Below are 22,863 nucleotides of genomic sequence, written 5' to 3'. Positions count from 1 at the left end.
TTGTTGAACAAATTAAAGGATGAAGTTAATTGTGCTTCACATTCTAGTATTTTTCTTAGTTATCCTACATCTTCACGTGAGTTGGATAGTTCTTTGGAGGATGAAAAGAGTATAATTTACAACATCATGGTGATTAATTACACCCTAAGAATGTTTAAAAACAGAAAGCGAACTTTTTTGTGTGATCCTAAGTAGTACATCCCTCTTTGGTTAATGTTGATTATAACGACAATTCTCTTTTTGGTTCTTTCATAGACGAAAAAGGCGTAACTTCAGTAAACAGGCCACAGAAATCTTGAATGAATACTTTTACTCACACCTCAGCAACCCCTACCCCAGTGAAGAAGCCAAAGAGGAGCTGGCCAAGAAATGCAGCATCACAGTGTCACAGGTGCAACAGGACTCCATGGGTCTGTCTTGTTTCCCCGTTGATTATAGGAACCCTATTTCCTCTTCAGGGCATTCTTATCAAATTTCATATCCAAATGTTTCATCATCAAAGGAGATATAAAGAAAATATAGATATTTCCACATTTTTATGCGAGCTTTTAAAGCTTAGATAATTTCTTTTAATCCTAAATGTCAAGGAGTCTAGATAATCACCTGCTGCCCTAGTGGAAATCTATAGAAAAAACATAAACATGCCATGGGGAGAGACGTGGTTTTACACTTACGTGACTCTTCAGTATGGCATGTAGTTCTGCTTTCCTGATTTAGATGACTGGTCTAAGCTTCCACCAGTGAGAAAGCAATTTATTTGTTGCCAAAAGGAAATTTAATATAGCCCTATGGTGAAAGTTTGAGGAATTCACCAAGTCCTTTCCTGAAAACCATGCTATGATATTTGGGTCTCAAAGATTTCTTTGCTTTCTTGTTATCCATTAAATAGAAGAATTAAGTTCATGCCTATCCCCACTTTTTTTGTTTTTGTTGTTTTAAATGTCTGTTTGTAATAAATTGTGCCCCTGAAGTTAGCTGTCATCTTCTAACAAAAATACACTTAGTTTTAGGCAGATAGACTTGTATTTTAGATTGAGGGTTGGAAACAAATAATTAAACAAGCAACTGTACCTCCTTAAAAAATAAATATATCCTATTGGAATTAGCTCTAAAATATAATTTATTTAATACTCATATTGTTGTTTATAGATTGTCATTTGAATAACATTTCTTCATAGCATGCAAATGTGGTAGTCACCAACCAGTTCTTGGAGTGGCACTTAAGGAAAAGCTGACCCTTTCCAGAAATTTCAGTGGTCCCTAGAGGTCACATGACATAAATTTTAAAGTAGCCTCTAAATAAATACTCCTATATATTTGAAGTTCAAGATTCTAAAGATCCCCTTCACATTCCAGTGAAAGTTTCATATCAGTATTTTATTTTAATTTTATTTTAATTTATTTATTTTTATTGAAGTATAGTTGATTTACAATGTTGTGCCAGTCTCTGCTTTACAGCAAACTAACTCAGGTATACACAGACGTTCTTTTTTTTATATTCTTTTCCATTATGGTTTATCACAGGATATTGAATATAGTTCCCTGTGCTATATAGTAGGACCTTGCTGTTTATCCATGCTACATATAATAGTTGACATCTGCTAATCCCAAACTCCCAGTCCTTCTCTCCCCCACCCACCTCCTCCTTGGCAACCACAAGTCTGTTCACTGTGTCTGTGAGTCTCTTTCTGTTTTGTAGATAGGTTCATTTGTGCCATATTTTAGATCCCACATATAAGTGATATCATATGGTATTTGTCTTTCTCTTTCTTTCTTTCTTTCTTTCTTTTTTTTTTCAGTATTTATTTATTTATTTGGCTGCACCGGGTCTTCCTGGCGGCACTCGGGATCTTCGTTGCCACAGGCAGGGTCTTCGTTGTGGTACTCGGGATCTTTTAGTTGCAGCACATGAACTCTTAGTTGCAGCATGTGGGCTCTAGTTCCCTGACCAGGGCTCGAGCCCGGGGCCCCCTGCATTGGGAGTGCAGAGTCTTAGCCACTGGACCACCAGGGAAGTCCCTGTCTTTCTCTTTCTGACTTACTTCACTTAGTATGATAATCTCTAGTTGCATCCACATTGCTGCAAATGGAATTATTTCATTCTTTTTTATGACTGAGTAGTATTCCATTGTATATATGTAGCACATCTTCTCTATTCATTCGTCAATGGACATTTAGGTGATTTCCATGTTTTGGCTATTGTGAATAGTGCTGCTGTGAACATAGGGGTGTGTGTATATTTTTGAATTATGGTTTTGTCTGGGTATATGCCCAGGAGTGGGATTGCTGGATCATATGGTAATTCTATTTTTAGTTTTCTGAGGAACCTCCACAATGTTTTCCATAGTAGCTGCATCATATCAGTATTTTAAGTCATTGTTATTTAAGGGAATATGGTCTGGGTTTGAGAAAATTTTTAGCTCTTATTTTGGCATTACTTTCCATAGAACCTCCAGAGCAATCTTAGATTTATAATTAAGATTTCATTTAATAGTTATTGTCACTCCCTTATGATATAGTGGCATGCCTTGATTCCTTTTGCTCAGTTCGAAATGGAATATAATTGATTTGGGCTACCAGTTTATGAAGACATATACTATATAAAACATTACTACCACAAGCTCCTACTACTGTATAGCACTGGGAACTATATTAAATATCTTGTAATAACCTATAATGGAAAAGAATCTGAAAAAGAACATATAAATCAACTATACTTCAATTAATACAAAAACCATAGATCAGAAAAAAAAATCACTATCTGGGCTATGTAGTACTCACTGCCACTTGAAATACTAAGGAACAGTATAATATGCTGGGTCAGATAGGGAAGATGAAATTTAAAGTATATTCACTTCAAGTGGATGTTTTCTGGTGTGAGCATTTCCCCTGAACATTAGTGAAAGCATTGGGCTTGTACTGAACACCAGCTGATGATGCCAAGTCTAGTTTTCCTCCTCTCACAAGAGCTCTCTGACTTAGAACTCAGATATTTGTGGGTCCAGTTTAAACTAAGGTGTTTCATGCTTCCGCTCCTTTTCTTGCTTTTCTTTTTTACTTCTATAACATATTCACCATTGGAGAATAACACAGATTATATACATTTTTTGAAAATCAATATAATCCTAGTTTTTCACTGGGTGTACTAGCATCTTGTGTGTGTGAAGTAGGATTTCTTAACACATGCTTGTGTAATGAGTGAGAGAAGTTTCCTTCTGACTATTCTGAACTAGGGAGGCTTTGCTGTACTTCTAAAATTGGCTAGGATCCCATTTACAGATTTTTAAAAAATAGTTAATTACTATGTTCATTTCACTGGTTTTCTATAGAAAAATAGCTTTGTTCGTTTTGGAAATATTTTAGTAATTGCTTGAGATAGAAATAATATAGACATAGACATATTTCTCTGTCTAAAAAGCAGACTTTATGACCTTCTTTTCTCCCAGATCAGCTTTTCAAGTGGAGAATTTCAGCAATCAGTGGAAGATTCAATGTAAATTGTGACAATTTCCTCTCCTTTGTACCTTTTTAATGCTTAAAAATGTTATTTCCACTCAACCATTCCCTTTTCCCCCACATCTCTGACATGAAAGCAATAGTGAAAATTTTCACTATTGAAGACATCAGTTGCTAGCCTTTTTTATTTTTTGCCACACTGTGCAGCATGCGGGGTCTCAGTTCCCTGACCAGGGATCGAACCTGTGCCCCCTGCAGTGGAAGTGCAGAGTCCTAACCACTGGACCTCCAGGGAAGTCCAGTTGCTAGCCTTTTAAATTAGTATCTTTTTTTTGCTTTTTAATTTTATTTATTGATTTGAATTTTATTTTATTATTTTTCTACAGCAGGCTCTTATTAGTTATCCATTTTATACATATTGGTGTATATATGTAAATCCCAATCTCCCAGTTCATCCCACCACCACCACCACTACCCCTTTCCCCCCTTTAATTAGTATCCTTTTGTTTAAGTTGTTTAGAAGTGAAAGCAGAGAATATTCCAGACCTGACAGGTGAACTAATTTCTAAATAGAAAAAGCAGTGTTTTAAATATACATCATACTAAAATACAATAAAATTTAGAATTCAGAAGTTGTTCATGGGACTTCCCTGGTGGCGCAGTGGTTAAGAATCCACCTGCGAAAGCAGGGGACACAGGTTCGAGCCCTGGTCCAGGAAGATCCCACATGCTGCGGAGCAACTAAGCCTGTGCTACACGACTACTGAGCCTGCCCTCTAGAGCCCACGAGCCACAACTACTGAGCCCACGTGCCACAACTACTGAAGCCCACGTGCCTAGAGCCCATGCTCTGCAACAAGAGAAGCCACTGCAATGAGAAGCCTGCGCACCGCAACGAAGAACAGCCCCTGCTCGCCACTACTAGAGAAAGTCTGCATGCAGCGGAGACGCACTGCAGCCAAAAATAAATAAATAAATTTATTTTTTAAAAAAAGAAACTGCTGAGAAAAAGAATAATTTAAAAAAAAAAGTTGTTCCTATACAAAGCTAACTTTAAAATATTGAAACCTCGAGAGGAACCAAGATGGCGGAGTATAAGGATGTGCTCTCACTCCCTCTTGCGAGAACACCAGAATCACAGCTAGCTGCTGGACAATCATTGACAGGAAGACACTGCAACTCACCAAAAAAGATACCCCACATCCAAAGACAAAGGAGGGGCCATAATGAGATGGTAGGAGGGGTGCAATCACAGTAAAATCAAATCCCATAACTGCTGTGACTCACAGACTGGAGAACACTTGGACCACAGAAGTCCACCAACTGGACTGAAGGTTCTGAGCCCCACGTCAGGCGTCCCAACCTGGGGGTCTGGCAACGGGAGAAGGAATTCCTAGAGAAACAGACTTTGAAGCCTAGTGGAAATTGATTGCAGGACTTTGACAGGACTGGAAGAAACAGAGACTCCACTCTTGGAGGGCACACACGAAGTAGTGTGTGCATTGGGACCCAGGAGAAGGAGCAGTGACCCCAGGGGAGACTGAACCAGACCTACGTGCTAGTGTTGGAGGGTCTCCTGCAGAGGCAGGGGGTGGCTGTGTCTCACCTTGGGGACAAGGAAACTGGCAGCAGAAGTTCTGGGAGGTACTCCGTGGCATGAGCCCTCTCAGAGTCTGTCATTAGCCTCACCAAAGAGCCCAGGTAGGCTCCAGTTTTGGGTTGCCTCAGGCCAAACAACCAACAGGGAGGGTACCTAGCCCCACACATCAACAGTCAAGCGGATTAAAGTTTTACTGAGCTCTGCCCACCAGAACAACAGTCAGCTCTACCCACCACCAGTCCCTCCCATCAGGAAACTTACACAAGCCTCTTAGATAGCTTCATCCACCAGAGGGCAGACAGAAGAAGCAAGAAGAGCTACAATCCTGCAGCCTGTGGAACAAAAACCACATTCACAGAAAGATAGACAAGATGAAAAGGCAAAGGGCTATGTACCAGATGAAGGAACAAGATAAAACCCCACAAAAACAACTAAATGAAGTGGAGATAGGCAACCTTCCAGAAAAAGAATTCAGAATAATGATAGTGAAGATGATCCAGGACCTCGGAAAAAGAATGGAGGCAAAGATCGAGAAGATGCAAGAAATGTTTAATAAAGACCTAGAAGAATTAAAGAACAAACAAACAGAAATGAACAATACACTAACTGAAATGATAACTACGCTAGAAGGAATCGATAGCAGAATAATTGAGGCAGAAGAACGGATAAGTGACCTGGAAGACAGAATGGTGGAATTCACTGCTGTGGAACAGAATGAAGAAAAAAGAATGAAAAGAAATGAAGACAGCCTAAGAGACCCATGGGACATTAAACGCAACAACATTCGCATTATAGGGGTCCCAGAAGGAGAAGAGAGAGAGAAAGGACCAGAGAAAATATTGGAAGACGTTATAGTCGAAAACTTCCCTAACATTGGAAAGGAAATAGCCACCCAAGTCCAGGAAGTGCAGGGAGTCCCATACAGGATAATCCCAAGGAGAAACACGCCGAGACACATACTAATCAATTTGGCAAAAATTAAAGACAAAGAAAAATTATTGAAAGCAGCAAGGGAAAAATGACAAATAACATACAAGGGAACTCCCATAAGGTTAACAGGTGATTTCTCAGCAGAAACTCTACAAGCCAGAAGGGAATGGCATGATATACTTAAAGTGATGAAAGGGAAGAACCTACAACCAAGATTACTCTACCCGGCAAGGATCTCTTTCAGATTGGATGGAGAAATCAAAAGCTTTACAGACAAACCAAAGCTCAGAGAATTCAGCACCACCAAACGAGCTCTACAACAAATGCTAAAGGAACTTCTCTAAGTGGGAAACACAAGAGAAGAAGAGAACCTACGAAAACAAACCCAAAACAATTAAGAAAATAGTCATAGGAACATACATACCAATAATTACCTTAAACGTGAATGGATTAAATACTCCAACCAAAAGACACAGGCTTGCTGAATGGATACAAAAACAAGACCCATATATATGCTGTCTGCAAGAGACCCACTTCAGACCTAGAGACACATACATACTAAAAGAGAAGGGATGGAAAAAGATATTCCATGCAAATGGAAATCTAAAGAAAGCTGGAGTAGCAATACTCATATCAGATAAAATAGACTTTAAAATAAAGAATGTTACAAGAGACAAGGAAGGACACTACATAATGATCAAGGGATCAATCCAAGAAGAAGATATAACAATTGTAAATATATATGCACCCAACATAGGAGCACCTCAATACATAAAGCAACTGCTAACAGCTGTAAAAGAGGAAATCGACAGTAACACAATAATAGTGGGGGACTTTAACACCTCACACCAGTGGACAGATCATCCAAAATGAAAATAAATAAGGAAACAGAAGCTTTAAGTGACACAATAGACCAGATAGGTTTAATTGATATTTGTAGCACATTCCATCCAAAAACAGCAGATTACACTTTCTTCTCAAGTGCGCACAGAACATTCTCCAGGATAGATCACACCTTGGGTCACAAATCAAGCCTCAGTAAATTTAAGAAAATTGAAATCATATTAAGCATCTTTTCTGACCACAATGCAATGAGATTAGAAATGAATTACAGGGAAAAGAACGTAAAAAACACAAACACATGGAGCCTAAACAATACGTTACTAAATAACCAAGAGATCACTGAAGAAATCAAAGAGGAAATCAAAAACTACCTAGAGACAAATGACAGTGAAAACACGACGATCCAAAACCTATGGGATACAGCAAAAGCGGTTCTAAGAGGGAAGTTTATAGCAATACAAGCCTACCTCAAGAAGCAAGAAAAATCTCAAATAAACAATCTAACCTTACACCTAAAGGAACTAGAGAAAGAAGGACAAACAAAACCCAAAGTTAGCAGAAGGAAAGAAATCATAAAGATCAAAGCAGAAATAAATGAAATAGAAACAAAGAAAACAATAGCAAAATCAATAAAACTAAACCCTGGTTCTTTGAGAAGATAAACAAAATTGACAAACCATTAGCCAGACTCATCAAGAAAAAGAAGCAGAGGACTCAAATCAATAAAATTAGAAATGAAAAAGGAGAAGTTACAACAGACACAGCAGAAATACAAAGCATCCTAAGAGACTACTACAAGCAACTCTATGCCAATAACATGGACAACCTGGAAGAAATGAACAAATTCTTAGAAATGCACAACCTGCCAAGACTGAATCAGGAAGAAATAGAAAATAGAAATAGAAAATAGGAACAGACCAATCACAAGTAATGAAATTGAAACTGTGATTAAAAATCTTCCAACAAACAGAAGTCCTGGACCAGATGGCTTCACAGGTGAATTCTATCAAACATTTAGAGAAGAGCTTACACCCATCCTTCTCAAACTCTTCCAAATAATTGCAGAGGAAGGAACACTCTCAAACTCATTGTATGAGGCCACCATCACCCTGATACCCAAACCAGACAAAGGTACTACAAAAAAAGAAAATTACGGACCAATATCACTGATGAATATAGATGCAAAAATCCTCAACAAAATAGTAGCAAACAGAATCCAACAACACATTAAAAAGATTATACACCACGATCAAGTGGGATTTATCCCAGGGATGCAAGGATTCTTCAGTATATGCAAATCAATCAATGTGATACTCCATATTAACAAATTGAAGAAGAAAAACCACATGATCATCTCAATAGATGCAGAAGAAGCTTTTGACAAAATTCAACACCCATTTATGATAAAAACTCTCCAGAAAGTGGGCATAGAGGGAACCTACCTCAACATAATAAAGGCCATATATGACAAACTTACAGCAAACATCATTCTCAATGGTGAAAAACTGAAAGCATTTCCTCTAAGATTGGGAACAAGACAAGGATGTCCATTCTCACCATTATTCAACATAGTTTTGGAAGTCCTAGCTACGGCAATCAGAGAAGAAAAAGAAATATAAGGAATCCAAATTGGAAAAGAAGAAGTAAAACTGTCACTGTTTGCAGATGACATGATACTATACATAGAGAATCCTAAAAATGCCACCAGAAAACTACTAGAGCTAATCAATGAATTTGGTAAAGTTGCAGGATACAAAACTAATGTACTGAAATCTCTTGCATTCCTATACACTAATGATGAAAAATCTGAAAGAGAAATTATGGAGACACTCCCATTTACCATTGCAACAAAAAGAATAAAATACCTAGGAACAAACCTACCTAGGGAGACAAAAGACGTGTATGCAGAAAACTCTAAGACACTGATGAAAGACATTAAAGATGATACCAACAGATGGAGAGATATACCATGTTCTCGGATTGGAAGAATCAACATTGTGAAAATGACTCTACTACCCAAAGCAATCTACAGATTCAATGCAATCCCTATCAAATTACCAATGGCATTTTTTATGGAACTAAAACAAAAAATCTTAAAATTTGTATGGAGACACAAAAGACCCTGTATAGCCTAAGCCGTCTTGAGGGAAATAAATGGAGCTGGAGGAATCAGACTCCCTGACTTCAGACTATACTACAGAGCTACAGTAATCAAGACAATATGGTACTGGCACAAAAACAGAAAAATAGATCAATGGAACAAGATATAAAGCCCAGAGATAAACCCACGCACCTATGGTCAACTAATCTATGACAAAGGAGGCAAGGATATACAGTGGAGTAAAGACAGTCTCTTCAATAAGTGGTGCTGGGAAAACTGGACAGCTACATGTAAAAGAATGAAATTAGAACACTCCCTAGCACCAAACACAAAAATAAACTCAAAATGGATTCGAGACGTAAATGTAAGGCCAGACACTATAAAACTCTTAGAGGAAAACATAAGAAGAACACTCTTCATAAATTACAGCAAGATCTTTTTTGAGCTACCTCCTAGAGTAATGGAAATAAAAACAAAAATATACATATGGGACCTAATGAAACTTAAAAGCTTTTCACAGAAAGGAAACCATAAAGAAGATGAAAAGACAAGCTCAGAACAGGAGAAAATATTTGCAGATGAATCAATGGACAAAGTATTAATCTCCAATATATATAAACAGCTCATGCAGCTCAATATTAAAGAAACAAACAACCCAATCCAAAAATGGGCAAAAGACCTAAATAGACATTTCTCCAAAGAAGACATATAGATGGCCGAGAAGCACATGAAAAGCTGCTGAACATCACTAATTATTAGAGAAATGCAAATCAAAACTACAATGAGGTGTCACCTCGCACTAGTTAGAATGGGCATCATCAGAAAATCTACAAACAACAAATGCTGGAGAGGGTGTGGAGAAAAGGGAACCCTCTTGTAATGTTGATGGGAATGTAAATTGATACAGCCTCTCTGGAGAACAGTATGTAAGTTCCTTAAAAAACTAAAAATAGAATTACCATATGATCCAGCAATCCCACTACTGGGCATATACCCAGAGAAAACCGTAATTCAAAAAGACACGTGCACCCCAGTGTTCATTGCAGCACTGTTTACAATAGCCAGGTCATGGAAGGAACCCAAATGCCCATCGACAGACAAATGGATAAAGAAGATGTGGTACATATATACAATGGAATATTACTCAGCCATAAAAAGGAAGGAAATTACGTCATTTGTAGAGACGTGGATGGATCTAGACACTGTCATACAGAGTGAAGTAAGTCAGAAAGAGAAAAACAAATATCGTATACTATTGCATGTATGTGGAACCTAGAAAAATGGTACAGATGAAATGGTTTGCAGAGCAGAAGTTGAGACAGAGATGTAGAGAACAAATGTATGGACACCAAGAGGGGAAAACCACAGCGGGGTGGGAATGGTGGTGTGCTGAATTGGGTGATTGGAATTGACATGTATACACCAATGTGTATAAAATTGATGACTAATAACATGCTGTATAAAAAAATAAATAAAATAATATTCAAAAATAAAAGAAAAACATTACCAAGGACAACAAAGCAGGGAAGTAAAAGCATCTCTCCTTGCAAAAAAAAATTGAAACCCACTGATAACAGGCAACTAGAGCAATACTATTTTTGCTAGATTTAAAGTATACGAATTTGATTTATTCTTTATTGCTTGAAGTACTTAAAATACTGTTTAAAATACTTAATAATTAGGAATAAGTAAGGAATTTTCAGAAGAAAATGTTAGGAAGTATCTTTAGTAGTTTGAGAATAGTCTTTATAAAAACAAAATGTGTAAACAACAAAGGAAAAGGCTGATAAATTCAGTGGTAGGACATTTATCAAAGTACTTAATAAAGACTGTGAAACATCAACATGATACAACCATTTTAGTAAAGATTGGATCAGACAAGAATTATCAATAGAGGGACTTCTCTGGTTGCGCAGTGGTTAAGAATCCTCCTGCCAATGCAAGGACACGGGTTTGATCCCTGGTCTGGGAAGATCCCACGTGCTGCAGAGCAACTAAGCCTGTGTGCCACAACTACTGAGCCTGTATGCCACAACTACTGAAGCCCACACGCCTAGACCCATGCTCTGCATGAGGAATAGCCCCCGTTCGACGCAACTAGAGAAAGCCTGTGTGCAGCAATGAAGGCCAAACGCAGCCATAAATCAATCAATCAATCAATAAATAAAACACTAAGAGTTGTTTCATATTTTTTTAAAAAGAATTATCAATAGATATTAAATCTAGGAGGATATCTGTATGAAGAACATGGTCTTAAAGTATCTCTCCGTAGGCCCTTTATTTGTTGCAAGGGATACTTTTTTAGAAAGGCAATTATAGAGTGGAGAAATGGAATAAAACCCTGACCAGGTGATTAGATGATTGTAATGATTAGTTGATTCATCACCAAAGAGGGGCAAATGGACATTGTGTGTAGTATTTTGCCCTGGAATGTAACCTGAATGTAATCACTAGAAAACATCAGACAAACCCATAATGAGGAATGTTCTATTAGGAAGAAAACGTGGGGAGGGAGCAGTATTCTTTACAAATGTCAAAGAAAGGCCATGGAAATGTTCTAGATTAAAAGAGGCAAAAGACAAATGACATGTAAATGCAATGATCAACCCTAGACTGGATCCTCTCCTGGAGGGAAGAATGCCATAAAAGAATTATTGGCTTAAATTTACTAAAGTAAATAGTAATTTTTAATTGTACTGTGGTTATATAAGAGAATATCTCTAGTCCTAAGAAACACACACTGACTTACTTAGGGGTAAAGGGCCATGGTGTATATAATTTACCCTCAAATCGTTCAGGAAAAGAAAGTGTGTTTATATATGTTTGTGTGTGTGTATGTGTGTATATGTGTATATATAAACACATACATACAAACATACACACACAGAGCAAATGCGTGTGTTTGAGTGCACAAAAATGCTAAAATGAATGGGGCAAAATGTTAGTAACAGGTGAATCTGGGTAAAGGGCACACTTACATGTTCTTTACACTATTTTTATTCTTGCAACTTTTTTTTGCAAGTTTGAAATTATTTCAGATAAAACCTTTTTAAAATGTGAAGACAGGCCACAAACTGTAAGAAGATATTTGTAAATGTATAAGCAAGAGAATTAAAATGTAAAATATATAGGGAACTCCTATAAATTAATAAGAAAAAGACAAAACCCATTTGAAAAATAGGCAAAAACACAAACAAGGATTTCATAGAAGAAGAAATATAAATGGTCAATTATATGAAAAGATCCTTCTTATTAGTTATCAGGAAAATGTGATTTTAAAACTACAATAAAATAACATTTACATTTACTGGTTTGGCAAAAAATCCTAAGACTGAGCATACAAACTCTACACATTGTTGGTAAGAATATTATACAGCAGCAGGAACCCTTAAATATCATTGGTAGGAATGTAAATTGGTATAGCCACTTTGGAAAACTTTTGGCATTATCTTATAAATTTGAATATACACATATCATCCAATCCATGATTTCAGATGAAATTGCCCTAGGAAATTGCCCTAGGAAACCTCTCGTCTGTGTATATTAGGAGACATGTAAAAGCATTCATAGTAACACCGTTTGAAATGGCAAAAAACTTGATATAAGCGAGTTTTCCAGTTTATTGACTGGAGAAGTGGATAAATCCATTGTGGTATAATTCTACAATGGATTACTATATAGCAGTGAAAAAAGAATGATCAACAGCTACACACATCAATTTGTGTGAGTTCTAATATTGAGTGAAAAATGCCAATTTTTCAGAATGTAGAATATATATAGTATGATATCATTTTCATAAAGTTAAAAACCAAGCAAACAGCATATTATTTAGGGGACACATATATATGGTTAAATATAAAGAAACAAAGGGAATGATAAAAAAATAGTTAATTAGAATGGGATTAGAAAGAGATATTCAAGGAGTTTTAGTGGTATTTTTGGTAGTTTATTTATTAAGTTGAGTGGAGGATTTACAGAGGTTAATTTAATTTTTATGCATTATAAACCTACATATGTAAGCCTAGGAAGTCATACGTGAATTATTAAATCTAAATAAGAGAAGTTTTTAAAGAATAATTCCATTCATTTGTTAACAAAAAATTTATTGTAATACCTATTATGTGTCAGATACTGTGCTAGGGATGGAAGAGACATCTGTGAACTTAACAGGCTGAACTCCCTGCCATACCTGATAGAATTGTGTACATCTCTCACCAAAAGATATATATAAGAATATCCTTAGCAACAGTATAATAGCCAAACTAGAAACAATGGAAAGGTCCATCAATAGGAAAATGGGTAAATAAAAGTGGCATATTTATATGTATTTGGAATATTATGTAGCAATGAGAATGAATGAACTAGACTATATGTAATTACGTAATGCCAAGTGAAAGAAGTCAAGCACTTAGCATATAATTTCATATATTCCAAAGTTCAAAAACAGGCCAAATTAATCTTAGTGTTAAAAGTCAGGATAGTGGTTTCACTTGAGAGAACAGTGATTGCAAAGGGGAACGTTTCTCAACCTAAATGATGATTTGATGGGTGTGCTCACTTTATGGAAATTCATCAGGCCCTGTAGTCATGATATATGTCCCTTTTTTGTATATATAGTTTTCATTTGACTAAAAAGTTACTTACTTACATAACAACAACAGACTTGCCCTTATGGAGCTTAGATTTTCCTGGGATGATACAAACAGGTAATGTACGTAAATGATAAATTAGAAAGGGATAGGCGTTATGGAGAGAAATAAAGGAGGGAAGGAGAGCAGTGAGGTAAAGGTTGTAATTTTCAATAGGGTTGTAAAGAAAACCCCTCCTGAGAAAATATCTTTTGGTAAAGACTGAAGAAGATGAATGATCAAGCCATGCGGCTAATAGGTGAAGAACATTCCAGGCAGAGGGAACAGTAAGTGCAAAGACCCTGAGGTAAAAGTAACCTGAGCAAATGGGGGATGTGGTAGGAAATGAAGTCAAAGGGACTGTGAGGTCCAAGTGGTACAGGGGCCTTATAGACCATGGTAATGACTTGGCCTTTTACTCTAAGTGAGATGGAAAACGAAGGAGTGATATGATCTGACTTAAGTTTTAACAGGATCACCGTGGTAACTGTATTGACAATAGACCATGGGCGGCAAGGGGAAGCAGAGACACTAGTTATGATGCCACTGCAATAATCCAGGCAGAAGATGATGGTGGCTTGGACCAGGATGATAGTAGTAGAGGCCATGGGAGGTGGCTGCATTCCAGATAATTGTGAAGGTACAGCTGAGGGTTTACTGATAGGATGACTCTAACATTTTTGGCCTGAGCAGCAGAAGTATGGAGTTGTCATTAAGTGTGTTGGGCAAGGATTTGGGAGGAACAGGTTTTGGGGGGAAGATCAGGAGTTTGGTTTTGGACATATTAAGTTAATATATATTATAGGTTTTTTAGGTTCACTATATAAATAGGAACAGGTAAGTGAAAATTTTACAATTTATTTTAGTCTTATGTTAATTTGTGTTAATATATTATAAATATAAATATCCTTAACATAGATTTGCAGACTGAACTTAGAATTTGAAATCTTTGATTTCTTAAGGGTTAGTGTGATTTAGTAAGCTGGAGTTCCCCTTTTACATAACACCGTAGAAAGTCACAAAAAAAGAAATTATTTCAAATGTCATAAGCACTGAGAATCATACTTAAATTGCCATATATTCTTTTAAAAATATATTTATTTACTTTATTTAGGCTGCGTGGGGGGTCTTTGTTGCGGCATGCGGGATCTTTAGTTGCAGCATGTGGGCTCTTTTTAGTTGTGGCATGCAGGATCTAGTTCCCTGACCAGGAATCGAACCTGGGCCCCCTGCATTGAGAGTGCAGAGCCTACCAGTGGACCACCAGAGAAGTCCCTGTCATATATTCTTAATCAGTGGGACAGATATTGATATGCTTTTACTTTTCGGAATAGAGCTAACTTTCATTGGTTATTCAAGTTAGTGAGTCACAAAAACTCCATTGTTCTCCTGATTCCAATTTTGAATTTAAATAACTCGGGCCCTACTTTCCCTGCTAGGTGTTTTTAGAATGAAAAATGTTAACTTATTCTTCATTGCTACTGTAATTGAAGTGTATTGTAAAGAAAAGATTGATTTTCTTTTTTAGCAGATGAGAACCTGAAATAATAGAGTGGTTAATCGGCAGCATTAAGATTCATTCATACATTCATACATTCATCCAACTAACATATATTAGAGCTTTTAAAGTGGTGCATAAGACCCACTTTCATAACAGTCTAATGTGGAGAAAATTATATAACACAGATGCAGAGACATGTTCAGAGAAGTTAAGTGATTTGACAATGGTCGCAAGTCTCCGTGAGTGGGAGAGCTAGAGGTTCTTAGGGGTTCTTTTTTTTTTTTAATAAATATTCATTTATTAATTTTTGATTGCGTTGGGTCTTTGTTGCCGCGCGCGGGCTTTCTCTAGTTGCAGCGAGCGGGGGCTACTCTTCGTCGTGATGCATAGGTTTCTCACTGCGATGGCTTCTTTTGTTGTTGAGCACGGGCTCTAGGCACGCGGGCTTCAGTAGTTGTGGTGCACAGGCTCAGTAGTTGTGGCTCGTGGGCTCTAGAGTGCAGGCTCAGTAGTTGTGGTGCATGGGCTTAGTTGCTCTGTGGCATGTGAGATCTTCCTGGACCAGGGCTCAAACCCATGTCCCCTACGTTGGCAGGTGGATTCTTAACCACTGCACCACCAGGGAAGTCCCTTACATAGAGGTTCTTGATAAAAAGGAATAAAATCGATTTTTACTTTTTTTCCTGCAAGAGGCAATGTGATTCCTCTGTCTCTGGAGCCCTGGTTCAGGGTCCTGGTTTGTGAGGTACAGGCTGGGCTTATATCACTAAGGCTGCATCGTTTCCCCGTAAGCTACTTTAGAGACTCCAGGCTAGTTAGTAGTCTGAGGTCTCCTTACTCATTAAACTACTTATTCCAAAGCAGTGAATATTCAGTAAGCTAATTAAAATTTGTAAGTAAGATTTCCTTATTAAAAAAATCTATTAAAATAAGAAGAAGCCTGTTAAAATAATAATTAGAGCAGGAAAAAAAAGATGACTATCAAATTACAGTATCTTTTACAGCTATCCATAAAAGCCTTTTCAGTTACTTTGGCAGTAGATAGAAGGCAGAAGTGGATTTCTACTGTAAGTATGCAACTGGTGCACTGGAGACAAGTTGAAGGACAATGGCAGCTATTTTGTTGAAGTGATTCTTTCACACTGTCTTAAAAGAAGGCTGCAGACCCTCTGTTCTGTAAAGTCTCTGAGTGTGTGTCCTAGTGGAGCTGCGACATCATTAAACAGTGTGCAAAGAACAAAGGAGCAGGTTGTAAAAAGATGAGAGCTTTGAGGATATCGTAACACACGTACAGATAAGGCATATCTGCAAGATTTAAAGAAAACGGGAAGCCGCTGATTTTTTTGCTATTGTTGTCCTCCTCTATAAACAATCAGCACCATGATTAGCTTGGTGCCTAAAGCTTGCTCCAGGGATGTCAGGTGTTATATTTATTTTAGGGAACCTTTTTTGAGGGCGTCTCTAATACTCGTTGGATGTGATACCCAACTAAGGATAGAAAGACTATTTCCAGATTAGATGTAGTGTTTTTTGAGTTTTCCTGTCAAGAAGAAGCCATATCAGAATCATGGTCCCTCAGGTTTTTGTCCCGTTCACCTCCTTGTCTGTTCTTTCCCTTTGAGTATTCCTGTCAGCCTCTCCTCCTGCCTGTCCGTCATCATTGCATCTCACCTTTCCATTTCTTCACTTCTGTGGTCAGACCAACAGGCCAATATATCAGTCAATTCCAGCAGAAAACAGATGGGACACTCAAATTAAAATAATTTGAGGAGAGTTTAATAAAGCGACTATTTACAGAAGTGGGGGCAGAGTGTAGGGAAACCACAAAGGATAATGCTGGTACTGCTTGGTTCTGTTATTACCACTTGGCCTGAAGAGATAAGGAAAATTATCAGAACCCAACCAAGACATAGAAGCTGTGTGGAGGCCAGTAACTGAGACCTTAAGTAAATGCAGTATTACAGTGAGGAAATCAGGGGAACAAATACTCTGACCTTGCTTTCGTCTCTTCTCATCTCCTACCAGTGACTTCCTTTGTCCAGAAGCCCGAGGGCATATAGGTCAGCCTCTTGGGGCCCAGAGCAGAGTGAGAGTAGGTAGGGAGGAGTGAAAAGAGGAAATACAGTGTAGCCCAAAGGGCAAGGACATCTGATCAGAACCAGCTCTGAGTTCAAGCCTCCTGGCTTCCCACTTATTTCGATTCTGTGGTATTCCCACCCAGGAGATCTGGCATTCTCCAGAGATGCTCTTGGGCTTCCTTTGTTCTTGTCTTTTGGCTTCTCTTCTCCTTTCTTCTGTCAGCTTATGTGGAGAGCATATTACTTTTCTAAAACAAGTATGGATTTTGAAAGTAGAAGCTACATACAGTAAAAGTAAGTTAATTTGATCCATCCAAAGGTACTTACCAGGACTTGGGGCTGTTTTCCTAATCCACTCAACAGGCACTGAGTGCCTACTTTGACTAGACACTGTGTTTGGCACTGTGGCAAAGAAAGGTGAATGAGATAAGGTTCTTTTCCCTGAGAAATGTCAAATTTCTTGAGGGAGACAGACAAATGTGTTGTTGACAGGATACCAGAATTGTCCAGGGACTGTACTGGTGCATATGGGTGCCATCTTGGAATATGGTATCAGGAGGGGTTTACTGAGGATTAGGAAAGTACCCCCAACTGAATAGCTCTGTGACCTTGGGCAAGTCATTTAACCTTACTGTGCTTCATTTCCTCATACATATAATTTGAATAAAAATAGCATGTACCTCATAAAGTTATGGGAGTTTCAGTAAGAAGATATATGTAAATCACCTAGGAGAGTGCTTATCTAAGAATAAGAAAAAATATAATAATAGTTATTATTTTGCTGTTTCTCCTGCCTGGGATGGTCTAATCCTATACCCCCTAAACATATGTGTAAATATTTTATTAATTACTACTCTTTCAAAGCTCACTTCAAATATCAATTCCTCAAGAAAGCTTTCCTTGAACTTCCAGTTGATATCCTCCATTGTATATTCTCACAGCTTCTCATACTTTTCCTTGATAACACTTACCACAATTATAACTAAATAATGAATTGTTTAATGTTGTTCCTCTGATAGATGGTGAATTCCCCGTTGATTGGGACTGTGGTCTTATTCAGCACTATATCCTGAATGTCTAGCAGATGTACAACACATAGACACTCAATGAGTATTTGTTGAAGAAATGACTTAGATAGAAAGTCACGCTGGAGCCTGATTGGGGAAGGTCTGCAATTATGATGTTTAGATGTTTAGATGTCTGTAATTATGCCTACAGTTATGAGGCTGAACAGTTTAGACGTCTGTTTTGTATTAACTAATTAATTATACAACAGTCATTCAATGAGTGATTTCTGGTCACTGTGCTACATATAACAGTGACTACAATAGAGGTTCTGTCCTCGTGGGCTTACATTCTAATGAGGAGAGAAGGATAATTTATATATATATGTATATATATACACATACATAAAAAACTATATATGTTCTATATCTTATATTTTAATTATAAATAATAACATATATATATATATAATGTCATATGGTAATAAGTGCTATGAAATAAAATACGGGCAATACAGATTTCTGGGTTTGGGTGATGTGAGCAGATTTATGAAAGAGAAATTAGCACCAATGTGTAAGGTCAATTTGAAGGGGAAAACACTAGAATAAGAGCGACTACATAGGAGATTAGTAGCATAGTTTAGGAAAGAGGTGGTGAATATTCAAATTAAGCCACTGAAAGTAGAAAATGGGGATGGATTTTAAAAGTATTTTGGAGATAGGACTGATATTTTGGAGATTGGGTTAACAATTGGATATGGATGCGAGAAGGAAAGAGTAATAAAAGATAGTGGAGGCTTTTAACCTAGATAATTGAAGATGGCGATATTATTAGCGGATATAGGAAACACATAAGGAAATGCTGGGAGCTTTTCGTTTTTCTCTTTTCCTCTCTTTAATTTTTTTGTTTTGTTTTGTTTCTTTATAGGAAATGCTGGTTTGATGGAGGGGAGATTAAAGATTTGTGGTAGTTAAGCCAGATTTGCATTGCCATCAGGATCCCAGTTGGGAAGTGTTCAGTTTGGAAATATAACTTAGGAGAAAGGTCAAGTTTAAAGATTTAGCTTGAGAGTCATTCACTTAAATTCATAGTTGAAGGGATGATGTTGCTCAGGAAATCTGCAGGTAAGAAGAAAATAAGGCCAGGGGTAATGACTTTTCCATGGGTTGTTTGTCAATTCTGAGAGGTTAAGCTGTGCTTTTGACAACTTTGGAGGGCTGAGAAGGCAAGAATTGGTGTCTAGGTATCTAGGACTTATCAAGGAAGGATACCTTGTTTCCCTGCTTTGTGTTAGGATTTATACTGATACTATCAGAGCTACATCCTAGTAGTAGGGGTGCACTGGAAGTACATAGACCCTCGCAGAAACTGTAATTCTGTTTCAGAATACCTCAGTCCTTGAATTGGATTGCTAGTCCTCAAAGGTGCCTGGACAAAGCAAATATATATTTTTTGTGTGTGTGGAGAAAGATAGCATCATTCTAGGCTTCAAGTTGTTTCTATAAACAAAGCAAATAAAACATTGGGGACACAATCAGAAAAAAAAAAACAGACCTACGAAAAGACATAACAATATATACTGAAACCAGAAGAAATGACAGACAATAGGAACAGATCCACAGAACTCTAGAAAATAAAAGGATCTGATATGGACTGTAAAATAGTATCATTATATATATATATATATATCTCTCTCTCTCTCTCTCCAAGGAAATAAGCAAACCAGAGAATTTTGTCAGAGAACTGGAAACCATAAAAAAGCTCATATGGAAATATTAGAACCAAAAATTCAATAACCAAAATTAAGAATTCAGTGCATGGGTTTTATAGCAGGTTAAACATAGCTGAAGAGAGAATTAGTGAACTGGAAGATGGGTCATAAGAAAATAAACATGCTGAAGAATGGAGAGACAATAGGATAGAAAATCAGGAGAGAGAGTAAGGGACATTGAGGATACAGTAAGAAGTCTAATAATGTAATTGTAGTCCCAGAAGCAAACATAATAGTGGGTCAAAAGCAATATTTGAAATGTAAAGGCTGATACCTTTCCAAAACTGATGGAAGACTCTAAGCCCTAGATTTATGAAAAGGTACAGTCCCAAAAGAAGATAGATAAATAGGAATCCACAGTGAACACGGTCAAAACAAAAGCAACCAGAGAGTAAAATAAGAGTGGCCTCAGAGGAGTAGCAATTAGGCTGACCACTGATTTCTTTTCTTTTTTTTTTTAACATCTTTATTGGAGTATAATTGCTTTACAATGGTGTGTTAGTTACTGCTTTATAACAAAGTGAATCAGATATACATATACATATATCCCCATATCTCCTCCCTCTTGCGTCTCCCTCCCACCCTCCCTATCCCACCCCTCTAGGTGGTCACAAAGCTCCGAGCTGATCTCCCTGTGCCATGCGGCTGCTTCCCACTAGCTATCTATTTTACATCTGGTAGTATATATAAGTCCATGCACTCTCTCACTTTGTTCCAGCTTACCCTTTCCCCTCCCCGTGTCCTCAAGTCCATTCTCTACATCTGCGTCTTTACTCCTGTCTTGCCCCTAGGTTCTTCAGAACCATTTTTTTTTTATTCCATATATATGTGTTAGCATACGGTATTTATTTTTCTTTTTCTGACTTACTTCACTCTGTGTGACAGACTCTAGGTCCGTATACCTCACGACAAATAACTCAATTTCGTTTCTTTTTATGGCTGAGTCATATTCCATTGTATATATGTGCCACATCTTCTTTATCCATTCATCTGTCGATGGACACTTAGGTTGCTTCCATGTCCTGCCTATTGTAAATAGAGCTTCATTGAACATTGTGACTCTTTTTGAATTATGGTTTTCCCAGGGTACATGCCCAGTAGTGTGATTGCTGGGTTGTATGGTAGTTCTGTTTTTAGTTTCTTAAGGAACCTCCATACTGTTCTCCATACTGGCTGTATTAGTTTACATTCCCACCAGCAGTGCAAGAGGGTTCCCTTTTCTCCACACCCTCTCCAGCATTTATTGTTTGTAGATATTTTGATGATGGCCATTCTGGTGTGAGATGATACCTCGTAGTTTTGATTTGCATTTCTCTAATGATTAGTGACGTTGAGCATTCTTTCATGTGTTTGTTGGCAATCTGTTTATCTTCTTTGGAGAAATGTCTAATTAGGCCTTCTGCCCATTTTTGGATTGGGTTGTTTGTTTTCTTAATATTGAGCCGCAAGAGCTGTTTATATATTTTGGAGATTAACCCTTTGTCCATTCGTTTGCAAATATTTTCTCCCATTCTGAGGGTTGTCTTTTGGTCTTGTTTGTAGTTTCCTTTGCTTTGCAAAAGCTTTTAAGTTTCATTAGGTCCCATTTGTTTATTTTTGTTTTTATTTCCATTTCTCTAGGAGGTGGGTAAAAAGGATCTTGCTGTGATTTATGTCATAGAGTGTTCTGCCTATATTTTCCTCTAAGATTTTGATAGTGTCTGGCCTTACATTTATTTAGGTCTTTAGTCCATTTTGAGTTTATTTTTGTGTATGGTGTTAGGGAGTGTTCTAATTTCATTCTTTTACATGTAGCTGTTCAGTTTTCCCAGCACCACTTATTGAAGAGGCTGTCTTTTCTCCATTGTATATTCTTGCCTCCTTTGTCATAGATTAGTTGACCATATGTGTGTGGGTTTATCTCTGGGCTTTCTATCCTGTTCCATTGATCTGTATGTCTCTTTTTGTGCCAGTATCATACTGTCTTGATTACTGTATCTGTGAAGTATAGTCTAAAGTCTGGAAACCTGAATCCTCCAGCTCCGTTTTTTTTCCCCTCAAGACTGCTTTGGCTATTCGGGGTCTTTTGTGTTTCCATATGAATTGTGAAGTTTTTCGGTCTCTTCTGTGAAAAATGCCATTGGTAGTTTGATAAGGATTGCATTGAATCTGTAGATTGCTTTGGGTAGTATAGTCATTTTCACAATGTTGATTCTTCCAATCCAAGAACATGGTATATCTTTCCATCTGTTGGTATCATCTTTAATTTCTTTCATCAGTGTCTTAGAGTTTTCTGTATACAGGTCTCTTGTCTCCTTAGGTAGGTTTATTCCTAGGTATTTTATTCTTTTTGTTGCAATGGTAAATGGAAGTGTTTCCTTAATTTTCAGATTTCTCATCATTACTGTATAGGAATGCAAGAGATTTCTCTGCATTAGTTTTTTATCCTGCTACTTTACCAGATTCAATGATTAGCTCTAGTAGTTTTCTGGTAACATCTTTAGGATTCTCTATGTTTAGTATCATGTCTGCAAACAGTGACAGTTTTACTTCTTCTTTTCTGATTTGGATTCCATTTATTTCTTTTCCTTCTCTGATTGCTGTGGCTAAAACTTCCAAAACTATATTGAATAATAGTGACGATAGTGGGCAACCTTGTTCCTGATCTTAGTGGACGTGGTTTCAGTTTTTCACTATTGAGAACGATGTTGGCTGTGGGTTTGTCATATATGGCCTTTATTATGTTGAGGTAAGTTCCCTCTATGCCTACTTTCTGGAGGGTTTATATCATAAATGGGTGTTGAAGTTTGTTGAAAGCTTTTTCTGCATCTATTGAAATGATCATATGGTTTTTATCCTTCAGTTTGTTAATATGGTGTATCACATTGATTGATTTGTGTATACTTGCATTCCTGGGGTAAACCCCACTTGATCATGGTGTACGATCCTTTTAATGTGCTGTTGGATTCTG

General features: G+C 37.3%; 1 protein-coding gene across 2 annotated transcripts in view; it reads left to right on the top strand.

The window, feature by feature from the left end:
- Positions 1–22,863, top strand: part of PBX3 (PBX homeobox 3) — a 231,861-nt gene that overhangs the window by 186,432 nt on the left and 22,566 nt on the right. For both annotated transcript variants that reach the window (XM_030858661.2, XM_030858658.2), the window contains exon 5: positions 256–391. In XM_030858661.2, the coding sequence (XP_030714521.1) occupies positions 256–391 (136 nt within the window). The remainder of the gene's footprint in view (positions 1–255; positions 392–22,863) is intronic.

The sequence above is a fragment of the Globicephala melas genome, chromosome 6, assembly GCF_963455315.2.
Source record: "Globicephala melas chromosome 6, mGloMel1.2, whole genome shotgun sequence".
NCBI lineage: Eukaryota > Metazoa > Chordata > Mammalia > Artiodactyla > Delphinidae > Globicephala > Globicephala melas.
The sequence above is the reverse complement of the archived record's forward strand: the minus strand, read 5'-3'. Positions and strand labels throughout refer to the sequence as shown.